At 35.7% G+C, this 19,695-nt stretch overlaps 2 protein-coding genes across 5 annotated transcripts; both read left to right on the top strand.

Annotated features, from left to right (window-relative positions):
* The first annotated feature begins 899 nt into the window (after positions 1–899).
* LOC121055597 (myosin-15-like) lies at positions 900–6,094 on the top strand. Its single transcript, XM_040528457.1, has 9 exons — positions 900–1,660; positions 2,139–2,284; positions 2,364–2,520; positions 2,846–2,904; positions 3,227–3,383; positions 4,728–4,877; positions 4,979–5,115; positions 5,818–5,941; positions 6,033–6,094. The coding sequence occupies exons 1-9, from the start codon at positions 1,583–1,585 to the stop codon at positions 6,039–6,041; spliced, it is 1,017 nt and encodes a 338-aa protein (XP_040384391.1). The 5' UTR covers positions 900–1,582; the 3' UTR covers positions 6,042–6,094.
* On the top strand, positions 6,088–19,267 carry LOC102707155 (protein OPAQUE1). 4 transcript variants are annotated; one of them, XM_040528453.1, is made up of 28 exons: positions 6,088–6,134; positions 6,510–6,611; positions 7,344–7,381; positions 7,455–7,581; positions 7,680–7,853; positions 8,421–8,552; positions 8,914–9,023; positions 9,133–9,193; positions 10,335–10,512; positions 11,084–11,289; positions 11,810–11,929; positions 13,114–13,212; positions 13,387–13,608; positions 13,898–14,016; positions 14,228–14,318; positions 14,413–14,457; positions 14,540–14,623; positions 14,894–15,064; positions 15,130–15,279; positions 15,734–15,910; positions 16,178–16,315; positions 17,426–17,496; positions 17,587–17,686; positions 17,757–17,813; positions 18,137–18,193; positions 18,311–18,391; positions 18,677–18,759; positions 18,884–19,267. In XM_040528453.1, exons 2-28 carry the CDS (start codon positions 6,522–6,524, stop codon positions 19,014–19,016), a joined length of 3,114 nt encoding a protein of 1,037 aa, XP_040384387.1. In that variant the 5' UTR covers positions 6,088–6,134; positions 6,510–6,521; the 3' UTR covers positions 19,017–19,267. The 4 variants fall into 4 exon arrangements, with proteins under 4 accessions (XP_040384387.1, XP_040384389.1, XP_040384388.1 ...); XM_040528454.1 differs by lacking the exons at positions 6,088–6,134; positions 6,510–6,611 and having other exon boundaries at positions 7,351–7,381; positions 7,442–7,581; XM_040528455.1 differs by lacking the exons at positions 18,311–18,391; positions 18,677–18,759; positions 18,884–19,267 and having other exon boundaries at positions 17,764–17,813; positions 18,137–18,194.
* The last annotated feature ends 428 nt before the right edge of the window (positions 19,268–19,695 follow it).

The following is a 19,695-nucleotide window of genomic DNA, read 5'->3' as shown; positions in this document are numbered from 1 at the left end:
TATCTTTGATATGATGGGTAATACATGTTGTATCAGTAGATAAAACTCATTGTTTTGTACTATGCAACAACAAATGTTTCAGCATACTAGTTAAATACCCGTGCTTTGCTATGGATCTTATAATGTGTTATCAAATTTTCTTATATGAAATAGTCACCTTAATTTGAATTTATATGTAGATATCAATCTATATTTAACTGGTTTTTAATATCAAAATTTGAGAGCTAAATTGTAAAACTGTAGTGAGGGTAGGTGATGGCACCACTATAGGAGTATAGATGAAATAGTCACCTTAATTTAAATTTATATGTAGATATCAATCTATATTTAACTGGTTTTTAATATCAAGAAATTTGAGAGCTAAATTATAAAACTGTATTGAGGGAAGGTGGTGGAGGCAGATTCACTTCCACCACCACTACTTCTTTTTATAGAAGTATAGATGATTCAATTGCATTTCGTCATTTTAATCGTAGAAACATTTTTTCTATGAATAATAGATATTTTTTTCATATGTGATGAAACATAAATAATGTGGGATCCAAAATATAGTCACGTGAGATCTTGTTGTAATACATTAATTATAGCAAATATAAAATTTCAATTGGATTATAAATTAGATAAATATTTAAGAAGAAATCATGATTTAAAGTTAGTACTAGATATATTAAGAAATTTCATACACATGCATGCATAACAGATCCTCTAACTTACTGTCATCTGACTTTGAGTGGTGGACATGTGCACCCCGCACCTTATGGGCTCACATATTAGTGGTCCACGTGAGAGGACAATAATTTATGCATGCATATACGTGGTTCTCTCTTTGCATGTGGTCATGTGCATGCATGTGTTGCAACCATGCAGTATCAAAGTACATTAGGTAGCCATAGATCGAACAATGTGGATGGATGAGTTATGAATCAAATGGTGGGGATGGGTGCACCCGATCAGTAGGTATGTCTGAACTATTTTCTTCAAATTACCTGCAGTCTTGCATTGCGCATAAAAGGGGGAATAATCTCATGCGCCTATGAACTGCATGGACTCCAAATTATCAATGGTCGGCAAGTCACCACGCGTGCGTCAGAGCGCGACTCTTCCCGCCATTTTCGTTGCTCCACCCTCCCCTCCCTCCGTCCTACGCTCCTTCCCCCAGATGCCATTCATGACACCACCACCACGGCTCCTGCTTGCTGTCGCTGCCGCCTTCCGCGATGCGCTTTCGTCCTGGCACTGCGGTGTGGGTGGAGCACCCGGACCTTGCATGGGCTGAGGCTGTCGTCACGTCCCCCGCGTCCTCCTCTTTCTCCCCATCCTCCATCACCGTCACCCTCTCCGACGGTGCTAAGGTAGTTACAAGTTACAATATTGGCATGAGCCGAGTGCTCCCCTCCCCTGCATGCATGTTTGAAATGGTTGATGTGAGCAAGAGTACTCGCTGGCCATTTGCAATCTAGGTGTTTGATGATTTGTGTGGTAGGGATTGTCTGATCTCTAGTAGTGGTGTGGTTAGGTTGTGATCGAAGGGAGGAAGGCCCTGCCAAGGGACACCGAGGCCGACCTTGGGGGCGTCGATGACATGACCAAGTTGGTCTACCTCCATGAGCCTGGTGTGCTCTGTAATCTTGCACGGCGGTATGGACTCAATGAGATCTATGTAAGTTTTTCCTTATGCATTCTCACTTTCTTTGAAATTCATCATCACATCTTAGTATTTCTCTGTATTTGTAGTATGTTTGTGTGAAACTGGATGGGCAACTTTATTATGTGGGTGTATACTGTGCAACATGTGCAGGGATCATCACAAATTTCTAATGGTACTTGTTATGGTGCGCATTACATATTATGAGGTACCATATACATATCTATATGTATGGCCGTATGGCCCACTTGATTCCATGGTTTTTACAGTAGTGAAATTGTTGTGTTTTATCATTTGTTATTGACATTGTTTCTTGGGTTGCATGAACTTAATCTTGTAGAAACCAGATAGATGTCTGCAATCACATATGTTCATCAAAAGCAAAGTTTGTATAGTTTTATGGAATATGATATGGAATTTTGTATATGTTACTTGTTACATGGTACTTTGGATAAATTTACTGATTGAGTGATGACTCTTTGTTACTTCATAGACATACACTGGACGCATTTTAATAGCAATAAACCCCTTTGCAAAGCTACCTCATCTTTATGATATGCACATGATGGAGCAGTACAAAGGCATACAGTTTGGTGAATTGAGTCCACATGTTTTTGCCATTGCTGATGCATCATACAGGTACAGACGGGAAGCTTGCAGTGAGGATTTATGATATAGAGTATGCAATAACATACTAACAATATCTCCATTCTTGTAGAGCTATGGTTAGTGAGGAGTGTAGCCAGTCCATATTAGTCAGCGGGGAAAGTGGCGCTGGAAAAACAGAGACCACAAAACTTATTATGCGATATCTTACTTTTGTTGGGGGCCGTGCAACAGGAGATATAAGGTCCGTGGAGCAACAAGTTTTAGAGGTAAGCTTTTTTAGATCTATCATGAAAAGCGATTCTGGAGGTAACTAGCATGTATTTGGAAACGGTAGCTAGGTCAAACCAAATGCTTTTTTTGGGGGGGGGGCATAAAAGTTGAGTAAGGGGTTAACCTATTGAACTCCGAAACATGTCTTAGAATCAATTATATACTTTTTTGGAAGCAAGAGGGTGTCAAAAGTCAAAAGGGGGCTTCTGATGTAAACTAATTTAAATTCCTGAAAGCACGACTAGAGGGTTTTCGCAAAGGCTTTATTTTCCTTGGACAATTTGAAATAAATGTAAGTTGTCCTTTTTTATTTTAATACAGTCAAATCCACTCTTGGAGGCTTTTGGTAATGCGCGGACAGTAAGGAATGATAACTCCAGGTGAGTTTATTTAATAATTTCTACCATCACAACGAAATTTATGTATCCTCTTGTTTGGCACAAATGTAAATTTAGTTCTTAGTTGGGAAAAGTGCAACCAATACAGATGTATTATGTGTCAGTAAAATAGAATGATGAAATGTAAGAGTGTTTACAACTAAACTCCATAGGAGCACACCTTTTATAGTATCATATCCAAAGGGATGATGGAAAGGGTCGTAGGCTTTTAGATTGGCATCATAGCACTTTAGGTTATGCACTAGTTTGTTGTGTATACCATGATGTTGTCCTTATTTATTTACTTATTTATTTTTCATTGCAGTCGCTTTGGGAAATTTGTTGAGATTCAATTTGACAAATCAGGTAGAATATCTGGTGCTGCAATTCGAACTTATCTTCTCGAAAGGTCTCGTGTTGTACAAGTATCTGAGTCTGAACGGAATTACCACTGTTTTTATCAACTTTGTGCATCTGGGCAGGTTTGTTTATATATTTAGAGTTAATTTTGTCAACCTTTAGTAGATTGTTTTAATGTTCCCTATTGCTTAGGATATGAAGATGTAAATATTATTATACATATTTCACAGTAGTCCATGGAAATGCCATAAATTTTCTTAATGGTCTTGTTCTTACATGTTATTGTTACATTGATGAGTATATCATCAGAGATTCATGGTTCATCTAAAGCTCTTAAGGGGAATGGGCAAGGCTCAAACATTGATGGAGCACTAAAAAGTCAAAATAGCTATGGAAGTAAAACTAGGGTTGACATTGGTGATTTTTTGTGAACCACATATTGATAGCAGGGGAATGATTTGTTATCCAAAATAATATTGTGTCCATGCTGTAGTGAAGTTTGGCATTACTTTCTATTAGAAAGATTGAGATTGTCTTTGCTTTTAGCTCGTGAGCTTAACGAGCAAGCATGTGAATTGCTTGTTTAGCTTGTTAGTACCAAACATCACTATATTTTTATACATTTAGAACTTATTAAATAGTGCTTAGTCCTATAATCACATCTAAACTATTATATTTAGTGAGTTATTTGTTAGTTAGTGCCCATTCTTATGCTAATATATAATAAAATCATAAATTTATAAATTATAGAGATAATTTAAATGATATATATTTTGTTACCGAGCCTAACGAGCCAACTCATAAGCCAAGCCAAGCTAGGCTTTTAGCTCGTTAACAACTCATAAATTATGAACTTATGCTCATAATTTAGAATATGGACAAGCTGCATGGCGTGGAAAGAAATTATCTATATCTTCGGGACAACTTGAAAAAGTAAATTTCCCTCTTAAAGTAGTATATATTTCCTAATCTTCAGTGTTATTCTAGGCGAGTATTTTGCATAAGTTCTGTTTTTTTTCTCTATAGCTCAGATAGTTACATGTTTTTACTCAACAAGTATACGGAGGAATTTCATTTTTCTTATTTTGACCACTGTGTCACGCTCAACTCACTAACTATATAATTTGGATCTGATTGTGATAGCTTGGAGGATAAGATCACAAATTTAGAAGATAATTTAAATGATATATATTTTGTTACCGAGCCTAACGAGCCAACTCATAAGCCAAGCCAAGCTAGGCTTTTAGCTCGTTAACATTAACGAGTCGAGCCGAGCTAGCTTGTTAAGATAACGAGTCCAAACGAGTCGAGCCTTAATGAGCCAAGGTGGCTCTTTATCCTTCCCTAGATAATAGACCACACGACAAGTCTTTATATATCAATCACCTTCTTCACACGTAATGTATCACATTCGAGAGTTACCTCATACATGATGGCTTATTATCCATAAATATTTGTGTCTACAGGATGCAGATAAATACAAACTTTCTCACCCCAAGAACTTTAACTATCTGAATCAAAGCCACATGTATGAGTTAGAAGGTGTCAGTGATGCAGAGCAATATTTGAAAACACGGAGAGCAATGGATATTGTTGGTATAAGTTTTTCTCACCAGGTTGATATTAATGTTATTTCTATTGGGGCCAAGTAAGCTATTCAATTTTATGTCTTTTTTTGTAAACATCTTGAACTCACAAAGCTTGCTTGCACTCACAGGAAGCCATATTTCGAACTGTGGCGGCTATCCTTCACCTAGGAAATATTGAATTTTCTCCAGGGAAAGAGTTTGATTCATCTGTTGTCAAGGATGAAAAATCTAAATTCCATCTGCAAATGGCCGCTGATTTTCTCATGTGAGTGTTCCGAGCAGTGATGCCCATGCTATAAGGCAACTTGCATGTGCAGTATTTGCTACTCCTGTTCTTCATAGATTTGTATAGACCATTTGATAACTTTCTAAAAGGTCTCTATTGACCATGGGTCTCTTTGAATCATAACATGTATTCTTCCGTAGAATAGCATAGATTCTAAGGATTTGTTTAGTTTCGTACACAAGTGGTAATCTTAGTTATTCTGTTTCAGTAACCAACCACATAGTTTAATAAAATAAAAACATGGATCTTCTATTTCTTTTCATAGTTTTTATCACCTTACATTGAATATTGTGGGAGACTGGGAGTATGTTGTGTGTATTGTTGATTTTTCTTATAGTGTGCTTGGAAATATTAGCTTGTTTCATGTGGTGCACTTTGTTTTACCGTATTCATCAAACAATTCTTATTTTGACTAATTTTGATAAGTATATTCCTTACCAGTATTTGCCTATGGGCCATGGTGCTAAAAAAAACCCATATTTATATATGAAATATTGCTTTCATATTTACTATTTGACTCATATGTTCATTTCCTCGAAGAAAGATGATTCTGACGGTACATGATACTAGTGCTTAAAGTTTTAGTTGCTTGGTTTTTTAAATTATTTGTGAGGATCACATATTAATTTACTAAGAAGTAGATAAAATATAATAATGATTCTAACTTGTTATTTTTCGTAGGGTTGATGAAAGCCTTTTGCTTTCAACTCTATGCTTTCGCACAATCAAAACTCCTGAAGGAAACATAGTCAAGGCAGTTGACAATTCTGCAGCTGCAATTAGTCGTGATGCTTTGGCAAAGACTGTATTTGCTCAATTGTTTGATTGGTATAACCTTTTTTTGTTCGTGACTTGTTTCTAAATTTTAAATGATGCTTACATTGTTCTTACTGCAGGCTTGTTGATAACATTAACAAGTCCATTGGGCAAGACATGGCGTCAAGGGCACAAATTGGGGTATTAGACATTTATGGCTTTGAGTGTTTTAAATATAACAGGTCAGCTTTTAACCAATTATCTATTGGCAAAAAGTTTTGTGTTACAACTTGTACTCAAATTTCGGATAGAGCCTCAATTCAAATTATGAAATAAGACACATGTTATTGGACCATTTATTGGCTCTTCATAAATTAAATTTATTCATAAAAGCTCTATCTTTTGGAAATTATTTTTATTTTCTATTTACTTAGTCTATTGTGTTTCTGGAAGCATTGATGACATTTCCTATTTGTAGCTTTGAGCAGTTGTGTATCAACTTTGCTAATGAAAAACTTCAACAACACTTTAATAAGGCATGCTATGACCTTCCCTCTCTATCTCGGTGACTCTTTGTGTGTGTGGCACTACATTGATCATTTTGTCCATCTATCTAGCATGTTTTCAAGATGGAACAAGAGGAATACAAAACAGAAGAAATCAATTGGAGCTACATTGAATTTATTGATAACCAGGACATACTGGATCTCATAGAAAAGGTATATACTTTCATAAGAATGTGTGATCTTTCATAAGAATTATTTTTCTGACTGAATAGGTCAAATATGTTGCTTTACATAAGTGGTCATTTTCATATGTCATTACAAACTTGATTGAATTTTAGCATTATTTGATGGCTCTGTAATACCTTTTGATGATAATACATATGAGGCATAAAACAAATTGTTTATACTCTTGAAACATCATTGCAGTACACATTGATCTAATAACTTTGATTGCTAAGCGACTTCCTTTACCTTTATATGAACATAATAATGGACTAAAGTTGATCTAATGCATACTACAATTAGTTCATACTACAATGCATACTACAATTAGTTCATTTAATGCATACTAAATAACTTTGATTTATGCTTGTTTTTTAAAACTCATAATTATGGCCATATTAACACTTTGATCTTTACACAATTATACTTTTAATATAAAAGAAACTATGAATAGATCTTGTTTCAGAGTTTGATGTGCATGTAGTTGTGCAGTTGTGTAATGTAGTACGGTGCCCTATTTTTGTTTTATCAGTGGTGTGATCTTCCCTTAATTGCAGTTGTGTAGTCATTTATTGTAAATATGATAGTATTGTTGTAGTTGTGCATATTTAATTGATCTCTGATTTTGTACTCTAATCAATTTTGTAGAAAATCTTTGTTGTTTCTATGCTTTTCATTTATATTTGAATTATTTGATTGCGCTAATTTTGTTATGCTCTGCAGAAACCAATTGGCATTGTTTCACTTTTGGATGAAGCATGGTGGGTTGCTCACTTTAATTATCGTTCACTTCTGAGTTCTACATTTTGATTTCTTTCTAGTATTGTTACATAGCATGCTTGGGAAATCAACACATGATACCTTTGCAACGAAGCTATTTCAAAATTTCAAAGCTCATCCACGACTGGAAAAACCAAAGCTCTCAAAGACAGATTTTGCCCTCTTTCATTTTGCTGGAAAGGCATGTCCCATGACCAATATTTATTGTAAGACACGTTTGTAGTTTCATTGCTTTTTAATTGGTTAGAACATGTGGCATTGACATGTGTCTTTTTGCAGGTGATATACCAAACCGAGTTGTTTTTAGAGAAGAACCGAGATTATGTAAATTTGGAGCATCAAAATCTTCTTTGTTCTTCCAAATGTTCATTTCTTTCTGGGCTCTTTGCTTCGCAACAAGATGATCCATCAAAATCATCTTATAAATTTTCTTCCGTAGCTTCCCGGTTTAAGGTATATTTTTCATAATATTGTTTTCCTATTCTAACTCAAATACTTAAATCAAATGTTGTTTCTTTCTGTCTATCTATTGGACAACATTATAGATAGACAACATATGGCATTATATCTTGTTATCATTTCTTCTGCTTCTTTATCCATGACGTTTTGCTTTCTCTAATTATTGTGGTATCATAAGTTTATTTACCTCTTAGATCAGGTATAAATAAGATGTAACACTCTATTTGCGATTTTTAAATTCCGGTACCATTTGTTTATTTCACAAGTTGAAATTTTAATTTTCTACAACATTCATGGTTGTTTTCCAGTAATTTTCAGGATAATAAGATGATCAATATTACCCCAGTAGGCCAGTAGATGAAAACAAGAAAATAAAAAGAAAGCATTTCTATGTATTTGCACGTGTGTGTGCATTAATGCACATATATATGTGCACAAGTAGACCTGACACTTGGATCTTTGAATGTTCTAAATGCTCTCTTAAGATATATATGTATGTATATGAGAATTCTATTTTATTTGGTTTTACTTATGATGTGGTCAGCTGTCTAATCTTCACAGCAACAACTCCAAGCACTTATGGAAACACTCAGCTCAACAGAACCTCACTATATTCGTTGTGTAAAACCAAATTCTCTGAACTATCCTCAGAAATTCGAGAATGGAAGTGTGCTACAGCAACTGCGTAGTGGGGTTAGTGTTGTTAAACTTTACATACACAAACTATTGTGTCAAGTATTTTTCCTATTCTTGAGGAGGTATCAAGAGGTATCATTGTTTTCTATATAAAATTTTATACCTCTTAATACCTTAGATACTAGAAAGTACCAAATTTTACATAGAAAACAGTGGTACCTCTAAGTATCTCCTCAAGGATATAAAAAATGCTCATTGTGTCATGGTTTGTAATGCACGTTAACATTACTTCATTCTACTTAAGGATTGGTCATGTTACAATATGGCTTATCTTGATAAACATTATGTACATCATATAAGACACTTACCATCCAAGATAATCTGATTTATTTAATTGAGTTACTTCCTTGGATTTTAGGGTGTCCTTGAGGCTATTAGAATAAGTCTTGCTGGTTATCCGACAAGGAGGACATACACTGAATTCATCGACCGTTTTGGACTTCTTCTTCCGGATCATATGGATGAAAGGTAACGCTCTTGAGTCTTGACACTGCATATACATTATTGTAATAGTGATTTGCTTACAATGATTACATAATTAATTACAGCATGATGAACAAAATGTTTTACTTTACAGGTTTGATGAGAAATTGCTGACGGAGAAAATACTAAGTCAATTACATCTCGAGAACTTTCAAGTACAGTATCCTGATTTTGCCCACCCTTTTGTTATGAAAATTTTATTTATTCCGGATAAATTCCCTTTTTTTCTTTTCTTAGCTTTGGTTTGATCGAGTCTCTTTAATCCTGAGCATTTAAATTGAAAATCTTCCAGCTATCATTTCCAAGGCAGCTATTTTTTTTCATTATTTCATTATTGATTTTCCTGTTTTAGTTTTGGGTTTTATGGAAAAAAATGAAGGATTTACATTATACTCTCTCCTGTTCCCTAATTCTTATCATTTTGGATAAGAGTGTGGTCAAACTTTTAAAATTTTAACTATTAATAACTTTTCAAATATTTAGTTTGCAAATACTAGAACACTATGTATAAATGAATCATCAAATTGTTCAAACCAACCATTATTATCAAACTGTAGGGAGTATGTATGTGAATTGAATGCTCAAATCATTAGGTGGAACTGATTATGAAGTTTAAGATCTATTAAGTACATAGCTCTTACTCCTACATTTTTATAATGTAAGACTTTTTAGCATTAACTAATTTTATTTGGATGTATATGAATCTAGCCATATATATAAACAATATATATTAATATATACATAAATTATAGCCAAAACGTCTTACATGTGAAAAGGAGAGAGTATACTGTGGGTGCTGGGGGGCTCAAGCTCCCCTACCCGCTGGATCTCCATAGAAAATAAGAGGGATGAAGGGAAGAAAAATAGAGAAAATATGAAGAGTAGGGGGCTAGAGGAGAAAGAAGGCAATTAGCCTCCCCTAATATGCTAATCTGGATCCGCCCCTGGAACCAATCGTAAGATTGAAGAATCCAGCTCCATCTTTTGGTTGTTTAGAAGTATAAGCAAAACCGGCTGGTTAACAACTAAAAACATATTTGTGAGAAATGTTTTTATATGTGCTCTTAGGGATCTAAAAGCAAATGCTAAAAAATAAACCACGATGAAAAAAATCCAAAATCAAATCTAATTTAAGTTTTAAAATTTTAATTTTAGCTTATAAGCATATGTATAAGCGAAAAGATTACATGTGTTGCATGTGGATCATCTAAGATAGTTATCGGCATTGATTTTCCATGTAATGTAAACATTTTTACTGATTTGTGGTAGAGCATTTGCGAGTGATATATTCTTCAGCTTGGCAGAACAAAAGTTTTTCTCCGGGCTGGCCAGATCGCTGTTCTTGACTCCAAACGTACAGAGATTCTGGAAAAGGCTGCCAGGATAGTTCAGGGTCGCTTTCGAACCTTTGTTGCTCGCAAGGAGTTTCTTTCTGCCAGGAAAGCTTCTGTTTATCTCCAAGCATATTGCCGAGGTAAATTATGATATACTGTATCTTCTGTTTCTCTGATATTTTTTTCAGTGATGTGTTTTCTTGTGTCAAACCATTTATATCCTTTATGAAAGAGCGATTTTACGGTTCTTGAGAAAGTATCGTAAGAAACCACTTTTTTATATGTAAATTTTGGTATCTTTTGATACCAACTCAGTTACTGTAAAATTGCTTTTTATGAAAACTTTGTTGAGCTGGTGACTAGTGGGTTTCCTTTAAACTTCTATGGTGACTTGTCCAGAAATCAAATTCATATGATGTCTTATATTTCCCTGAGACAAATTGAATGTTTCTATGACAAAAAATTCTTAGCCTCCAACGTCATTTCCTTAAGTTTCTTAATTAGAAGTCCTACAGAACCTTATTTAACATGTTTTTTCTCTCCAAGAAGATTAATTTCTTTTCCCCTTATGTAAATGCCTAATCAACCAATCTTTGAAGCATCCTAGGTAAAGGAAATTTATTTAGATCATAGCTTGTGCATTATAAAAAAAACATCATCTCTGATGCTTAAATAATATATGGCCCTTCAACTTCAACTGTTGTTTTGCAGGGTGTTTGGCACGAGCTGTGCTTGATGCCAGGAGACAGATAGCAGCAGCTGTTTCAGTAGAAAAATATGCTCGCAGATGGTTCTGTCGCTGTGAATATTTGCATCTCCGTTCTTCAGCTCTTGTTATCCAGTCTGGTGTTCGCTATATCCTAGCAATCCAGAAATTGCTGCACTTGAAGAAGGACAAAGCTTGTACCGTTATACAGGTCAGCATGATCTTTCAACCTGTTAATTCAACTAGATGAACCAAAGTATATATACCCACCAGACAACTCTCCAGTATACGCTACCAGTAGAAAAATAGTATTGTTATACTTTGTTAATTACTTGATTATTAGTATTTTGTAATTTTATTTTTTTGCAATAAATATCACAATAAAAAGGACGATACTAACCCTTTAAATTTCTACTGCATATAATATTGCTGATAGTATAATTTAATCACAGTCGTCCGATAAAAATAGATCAACGGTATGGATTAAATTCTACTATCAGTAAAATATACCGGAGTCAGCCTCGTACCCACCTACTCAAAACCTACCATTTGCAATTAATTGATGTTGATTTCAGGATAGATAAGCTCTTTGTAAACCAACGTTTTGGATTTTTTTTTATGATCGGTTTTAACTTTCATGTTGCATGGAAAATTCGATTAGCCTTTGTAGAATTTGAATGTGCCTGTCCATGAATTTGATGTGTACTAACAATCCTGTACATTTAACACAGGCCTGGTGGAGAATGCGGAAGCTCCATAATTTCCATCAGCAATACCGACATGCAACAGTTCTGATGCAGTGTTGCTGGAGACAGAAGCTTGCTAAAAGGGCACTGCGAAACCTGAAAAGTGTAATGAACTATGACTGTCACCTCTCATCAACTTCAAATGAGTAATGTTATGTGACGCTTCTCACTTTTATCGCTGTAGATAAAAGTGTCAGACTTTGAACTATTTTCAAATAATAGCCCACAGTCTAGCACTTTTACCTACTATGGTAGAAGTGCGAGGTGTCACATGTTACTTCTCAAAATAATGTGTGGAAGCTTGTTAAATTTTCTTATACCTAAGATGTTCTTAAAATTTTGTCGAGAATTGGCTCAATAAGTAATGTTAGGGTGTGTTTGGTTTGTGGGATATGATGACGGTCCAGGTTTTTGATGCGTTTGGTTCGTGGGCGAAACTAGATATGGTGAGCTAGAAAGAGAATATTCCACGAAGATGCTAGATGGGTGTATCCGGCCAAATTGGCCGGATTAGCTCATCCACCTTCGCGAACCATGATCATTAGTGATTGTTTAGTGATAATTAGCTTGTTTTGACATTAATTAGTAATTACCAAGTTTAAATTAGTGTTAATTAATGATGATAGATATATTTTATTGATAATTTATATTAATTACGATAAAATCTATGATGATTAATTTATATTATTATTTATTAGTAATTCCATATGTCCATCCTATCCATCCTTATCTATCCAACCAAACAAAAAATTAGATCATCCCATCCATCTAACCAAACATAAAACTGGATCATCATATCTTAAAAATATGGATGGTCATATCCCATCCACCTTGACCACCAACCAAACACACCCTTAGTCATCAGCAAAACCTACTTTGCTAGTTGCCTACCACCATTTACCATACCAAAGCAAGCACTCCCATAAAATCAGCACAGTTGTCAGTATGCTTATGGTCATTGTCCACTGCTCAGTACACTAATTTTTTTCTGATAATAATAATCTCGAACATAAACAGTAGGGAGGCTTCTGATGGAAAATCATACCCACAATTATGATAGTTGTTGTGAGCAAGTTTGCCAAGATAGTAGAACTTGTCTGGATCTGACTCCTCATTTTCAATTTCTTTATTAGTGCCTTTTGTTGTTCTACTCTGCAAAATGGTTCAGATTAAGCACTAGAAGATTTATTCACATGAACCATATAGAGCTAACAACTAATTAACTATGCTCTACATCGGTACTCTTAGTGCACTTTGCCTAATGGAAAATTTTCCTACTTACCTTCAAGGCTGCATATGAGACTGGAGCTTTGCGTGAAGCAAAAGGGAAACTTGAGAGGAGCTTGGAAGATCTTACTTTGAGATTCACCCTAGAGAGGAGGCAAAGGGTATTATGCTTCTTTGTGGTACACATTTTTGTTAATTAATTCTCAATGAACATTTGGTGACTCCTGAAGAAATTTGGTATGACTGAAGGAAAAAAAAACCATACAATTTGTGATTGCTCATAACATTTCTTTTTGATAATATCCAATTTTATTTTCTTGTGTATGCATTCCCAGCTAGCTGCAGAAGAGTCCAAGGCGTTAGAAATCTCTAAGCTTCTCAAAATCATGGAATCATTAAAATGTGAGTTGGAGGAAGCCCGTAAAGAAAAAAATAATGGTTGCAAGGAAGTTGCATCAATGCAACAGCAGCTAGAGCTATCGGCCAAGGATCAACAAGTTCTTCGCGACAATCTTGCGCAGATAGAAGAACTAAAGATGGAAAATTCTTCACTGAAGGTGTTTCCTCCACCTAGAACAGTTAAATTTATTTTTTGTCCCTGATTCAAGTTTTGAGTTGTACATTGCTGGTCACATTTTTAATTCAATACTCCCAATTTTCAACAATTTGAGAGCCATGACCTATGAAAATTAGATCCTACTACCAGGTATACTTATTCTCTTCTCGTCTAAGATATAAACGCATCTTCTGCAGCTTCTAACTGAACAATGATGCAGTATAAGCATTCCTATATACAGTTCTAGCGTTTTCCCCTTTCATATGTTGACTAAATCTGTTTTTATGCAGGCAAAGAATGCAGAGATGGAACAAGAGCTCTTGGAGGCCCAAAAAAGCAGCCATGACAATATGGACAAGCTGCATGGCGTGGAAAGAAATTATCTGTATCTTCGGGACAACTTGAAAAAGTAAATTTCCCTCTTACAGTAGTATATATTTCCTAATCTTCAGTGTTATTCTAGGCGAGTATTTTGCATAAGTTCTGTTTTTTTTTCTCTATAGCTCAGATAGTTCCATGTTTTTACTCAACAGGTATACGGAGGAATTTCATTTTTCTTATTTTGACCACTGTGTCACGCTCAACTCACTAACTATATAATTTGGATCTTATTGTGATAGCTTGGAGGATAAGATCACAAATTTAGAAGATGAGAACCATTTATTGAGGCAGAAGGCCTTAAGCTTATCTCCTAGGCATAGCCGCACCATGGTACATGCAACTTATTCTCTGATCAGTTGAAATATACTAGATTTTCAGTCAAAAACTGCAGAATATTGATGAATGCATTTGTGTTTCTTGGTAGAGCCATCCTCTGGGGTCTTTCCCCTGCAGCCCAAAGTCATTGTTTGTAAGATACCCAAAACCTAGCTTTCATTTTAGTTGCAGTCCCATCTCAGTTACTCTTATGCAAATGGCAAATGTTCTTTCAGGAATCTTCACCTCTAAAACTTGCTCCTCTCCCCCACAACCTGACAGAGATAAGAAGATCCAGAATGAACTCAGAAAGACATGAGGTAGAATCTCTCTCTCTCTCTGAAAGTCTGAATTCAGAGCATTTTTTTCATCCTTAAGGAGGCCACTGTTTTCTGTAATAAATTTTACATAGAAAACAGTAGTATCTCCTGGTACCTTCTTATGGATGATAAAATTGTTCCTGAATTCATGAAAGATGACACCATGTGTCCTTATCTTCAGAAATTTTATACATGTTTTCTCCCTAGCTTCGGAAATGGATTATTGTACCAAGTCCGTTGTTATCAGGTTGAGTGGTTCTTTTTTTTCAGGAGTACCATGAGCTGCTACAGAGGTGCATCAGAGATGACATGGGATTCAAGAAGGGCAGACCAGTTGCTGCATGTGTCATTTACAAATGTCTCCTCCACTGGGGAGTATTCGAGGCTGAAAGGACGACTATTTTCGACTTCATCATTCAGAACATCAACACAGTTCTGAAGGTTAGCGTCCTATTTTATAGGTTTTGTGACCATCGTTTACTGGTGTTTAACCTTTTGTTCTTCAGACAGAAAATGAGAATGATATTCTGCCCTACTGGCTAGCCAATGCATCTGCCCTTCTATGTCTGCTGCAAAGAAACTTACGGTCGAAAGGATTCATCACAGCGCCTTCTAGGTCTTCGTCAGATCCTCACCTGTGTGAAAAGGCAAATGATGTCAGTTCCAACCCTCGAGCCACTATCAGTTTTCCGGTTTACATCTTTACCTTTGTTCACAATAAGATTTTCATTATCTTAAGCAAAACATAAAAAAATGCATTATTTCATATAAGGGTGTAATGAGTTACTACTAGTTACTCTCTCAGTCCCATAAAAAACAATTTTCTGGTTACGAATCTGTACATAGCTGTTTACTGGGTAAACTTCAAAAAAGTATTACTGCCATCTATTTAATACTCATACCAAACTATAGATAGAAATTATAAATAAAGGAAATAAAAAACATGTTAGGAAGAAAAATGTATAGAGAAGATTAGCTTAAACCAGCTGGTGTCAGGAATACACAACCTGGCACTGATATTTCTAATAAGAAAATAATTCGCCAGATGAATTGCTAGCCTATGCATTATATATCTCATTATTTCTTTATCATGTCTAAACTTTTTTGCAGACCTTCAGATCACCTTTGAAAATTTTTGGACAACGGAGTAGCATGTCACATGTAGATGCTCGATACCCAGCTATGTTGTTTAAGCAACAATTAACTGCTTCCTTGGAGAAGATATTTGGCTTAATCCGTGACAACCTGAAGAAGGAGATTTCACCTCTTTTAAGCCTTTGCATTCAGGTAAGCATTCTATTAGCTGATCTTTTCTTTACCAAAGTCATTGATGGCAGATGTACATTTAACCTATTCATTTCAAATACTTCCTCCGTTTCATAATATAAGACTTTGTAGCCTTATCTAAATTCATATGAATACGAATGAATCTATACATATATATAAATAATATACATTCATCAATTGATGAATTTATACCAGACTAGAAAGTCTTAAAATATGAAACGGAGACAGTAACTAATACTATTTTGTATTATATATTTTAAAAAAAAGGCACCAAAACTTGCTCGAGGAGGTGGTGGAAGGAGGTCCAGATCGCCTGATGTGACCTTGCAGCAGCCAATAAGTGCTCACTGGGATCGAATTGTAAAATTTCTGGATTCACTGATGGACAGGCTACATAAAAATTTTGTGAGTTTTTCATGCATTGTTTGCTATTCTTACTCCAAATATGCAGTACTTTCATAGTCTCATGTCAAATTCCCTTACGTTTAACTGGGCATTTTACATGCCGAAAAGACATGCAGATGTACCTCTGAACTTTCTCTTAGTATCTCTGGTATTTGATGATTAGATTTAGGTGAATGATAGCTGAGTCATCCATGTTTTTTTTGTGCTATCAGACAATTCAGTCTTTTTCTGGAATTATATTATTGCGTAGTTCACGGCAGGGGAAGATCTAGCAGCTGAAGTTTTTTTTTTTTTTGGGGGGGGCTCTTCTTTCTCCTCCTCTTCTTCCCCTCCCCTCTTCCTCATTTTCTATGGGGGATCCAGAGTGTAGGAGGGGCTGGAGCCCCCACGCTAGATCCGTCACTAGTTCACGCTATCTTATACCATTCAGTACAGTAGCAGTCTAGCAGATACGCGAGAAGAGAAGGCAAACAGTTACATAGGGAAAAAATGGCATATAGAGAACATTTAGTCCAAGGGCTAATTGTTGATATGGAAGATAATGTGTACAGTTAACTGCTCTCCAAAATTGCTACATGTAGGGAAAGATTTAATGAACGATTAACACTGTTGTCTGAGTTTTCCTGATTGATTTCTTTTATGAAAATTCTTGATTGATTTTAGGAGTTCTCACTTAGGCGTTAAAATGAGAGAACTCTTTTTAAAGTTCATAGGAAAAATGTTCCTGTGATGGATATGCATTTGACTGGTGGTAGTATGCATCAAACTGCTGCTGTCACTGGTGGTCACAAGTTTTAAGCTTGAGGACTTTTTTCCTCTCTCTATCTTTGTGTTTTTTTTGCCTTTTTAGGATTTGTTTTGTTTTGTTTAAAGTGAATTTTGGATCTCAGTGGGTTCTGAAATTTCTGAAAGGTAAATTACCTGAAAGTAAATATAGTAACTGGAGGATGCTATGGTGAAATTCTTCTCTTTTTTTTTCACTTACCAGCTTGTATTTCTTCTGTCCATGGTTCTTAGTTTTTAATCTTTGAATATGTCCTGATCTGATGGTTGTTTCTCTTAATGATCTAACCTTGCCAATCTTATAAATATATATGTTACTTTGTTCAGGTGCCCTCTTTTTTCATTCGCAAGCTAGTAACTCAAGTTTTCTCCTTCATAAATGTACAATTGTTCAATAGGTCAGTCTGATTCCTGCATCCCAACTATATTGTCGGAAAGGCTACAGGTCAAGAAGATATTGATTTAATTTTCTCTTCTTAATGTCCCAGCTTGCTCCTACGACGGGAGTGTTGCACATTTTCAAATGGAGAATATGTAAAAACTGGGCTCTGTGTACTGGAGAAATGGATTCTGGATGCTACAGAAGAGGTTTGTAGCAGCTGTAGCTCTTTTTTTCAATAATGATGAAATATAGCAGCTAATGTTTTGTACTTTATAGCATGCAGGTGCAGCTTGGGATGAGCTAAAGTACATCAGACAGGCGGTTGAATTTCTGGTAAAATCTACTACCCCAGTTCCAAAATATATCTACTGTGCCAAGTCAAACATTTTGAAATATTAATAAAAAGACAAAAAGATTGATCACACAATAATGACATTACTAAATTTATCACTGAACAAATTATCATGATATAGAACTCTTTTTATTTAAAATATATATTTTTATAAATACTATTGGTCAAAGTAGCATCTTGAAAACCATATCGAGATCTAAAGATAGCTGTATTTTGGAACGGATAGAGTAGTACCGTGTTAACGTAGCTAAATGCTGACGTATTATTATGCCTTTCTGCTAATAACACTTATTGGAAATCGCAGATTATTCCACAGAAAAGCAAAAGGACTCTCGAGCAGATCAAGAAAAACATTTGCCCGGTATAGACAACTCCAATAGCAGTACTTGTCCATGATACAATTTATACTTCACATTTGAAGAACTCCATCTTCCCCCAAATGGCACACTTATTTTGTTTAATAACGGGTGTCTGTCAGGCGCTAAGTGTGAGGCAGATCTACCGTCTCTGCACCATGTACTGGGACGACAAATACGGCACACACAGCGTATCAGCTGAGGCATGTTGTTCATCTCCTCTTGAGCTGGCTGTGATCCATGGATTTGCAGGTTTCTTTATAGAGATTTGCTCCGATCTAACAAAAAAGTATCTCGAGATATCGGTACCTCACGGTACTAAATCGTTTCTCACCATTGGATCTAGCTAAGAAGGATGAATATTGTTAGATCCAATGATCAGAAACTATTTGGTACCGTGAGGTACAGTACCTCGACATATGTTTTGGTGGATTGGAGCAAATCTCTTGTTTCCATTGGCTAATTGATGGAGTTGGTTTGGTTTGCAGGTCGTTGCCAAAATGAGGGACATGGTGAGCAGCGACGCGCAGAATCCAGTGTCAAATTCATTTCTTTTGGACGACGATTTGAGGTTAGTGACGCTCAATTGAAGATCACTGATCATCCATGGGAGATTTGGTTGCATTTTGTATTGATCACCCTGCACATTGATCATCATCCTTTTTTTGCTGAACCTCTGCAAAATTTGCTTGCAGCATTCCTTTCACGACAGAGGAGATAGCTGAGGAAGTGCCGGACATTGATATGTCAAACATCGAGATGCCCTCGTCGCTTCGCCATGTGCACTCTGCGCAGTTCTTGATGCAGCACCTCCCGACACCCTACTAGCTCGCTCGCTTGGATGAATTTTTGCCTAGCTAGGATTAGGCGATTAGGATGATCTGATTGCTTGTTTAGAGGAATATTAATTGTGTCAGTAACCACCATGTAGCTTCCCCATTCGTTTCTATGCTGTCACTTTCGTTTGTTATATGCTCACAGCTTCGCATGTCACTGATGCCAAACAAGTCCTGAACTAACTATTTCCATTTTTCAGTTACCTCTTAAGGTCGTTCGTTCATTTGTTGCAATGCCAAGCACAAGCCTAAAATTGCAGTGTCTCTTAAGGTTAAATGTGCAAAGTCTTCGCACGTGTTCTTTTTTAACTGAATACGAAAGATTATATAATTTTTATAAAGAATAAGTCTATATAGCCCCTAATGTTTTATCACCCGACCACTTAACCTCCTCACCTAACAAACCAGTTATTTAACCACCTAATCTATCTAACACCATTTAGATTACCCCTCACGGTGGTTTTGCTCCTTGTTTTGTCATAGTGGCAGACTTTTTTTTCACATGATTTTTTGATGCCTTATGCACTAATTCGAGTGAACATGATTGCATATGTACTAATTTGGATAGTTTGTATATTGCACTAATTTTTTTATGCTATGCTGAACATGATTGCATATGAACTAGAAAACTGAAAGCTAACAGTTCCATTTGCACTAGAAAATTAAAAGCT

This window comes from Oryza brachyantha, chromosome 10 (assembly GCF_000231095.2).
Source record: "Oryza brachyantha chromosome 10, ObraRS2, whole genome shotgun sequence".
Classification (NCBI taxonomy): domain Eukaryota; kingdom Viridiplantae; phylum Streptophyta; class Magnoliopsida; order Poales; family Poaceae; genus Oryza; species Oryza brachyantha.
This window is presented reverse-complemented; position numbering and strand designations above follow the sequence as displayed.

What these genes read in the sequence shown, in the direction of transcription:
- LOC121055597 (XM_040528457.1), top strand. Translation starts at nt 1,583, where the DNA reads ATGACCAAGTTGGTCTACCTCCATGAGCCTGGTGTGCTCTGTAATCTT. An exon ending in GTATAAGTTTTTCTCACCAG is followed by an intron (nt 4,878 to 4,978) that starts GTTGATATTAAT and finishes TTGCACTCACAG; the next exon opens with GAAGCCATATTTCGAACTGT. An exon ending in ATGGCCGCTGATTTTCTCAT is followed by an intron (nt 5,116 to 5,817) that starts GTGAGTGTTCCG and finishes TATTTTTCGTAG; the next exon opens with GGTTGATGAAAGCCTTTTGC.
- LOC102707155 (XM_040528453.1), top strand. Translation starts at nt 6,522, where the DNA reads ATGGAACAAGAGGAATACAAAACAGAAGAAATCAATTGGAGCTACATT. An exon ending in TCTTTCATTTTGCTGGAAAG is followed by an intron (nt 7,582 to 7,679) that starts GCATGTCCCATG and finishes GTCTTTTTGCAG; the next exon opens with GTGATATACCAAACCGAGTT. An exon ending in CTTCGGGACAACTTGAAAAA is followed by an intron (nt 14,017 to 14,227) that starts GTAAATTTCCCT and finishes TTATTGTGATAG; the next exon opens with CTTGGAGGATAAGATCACAA.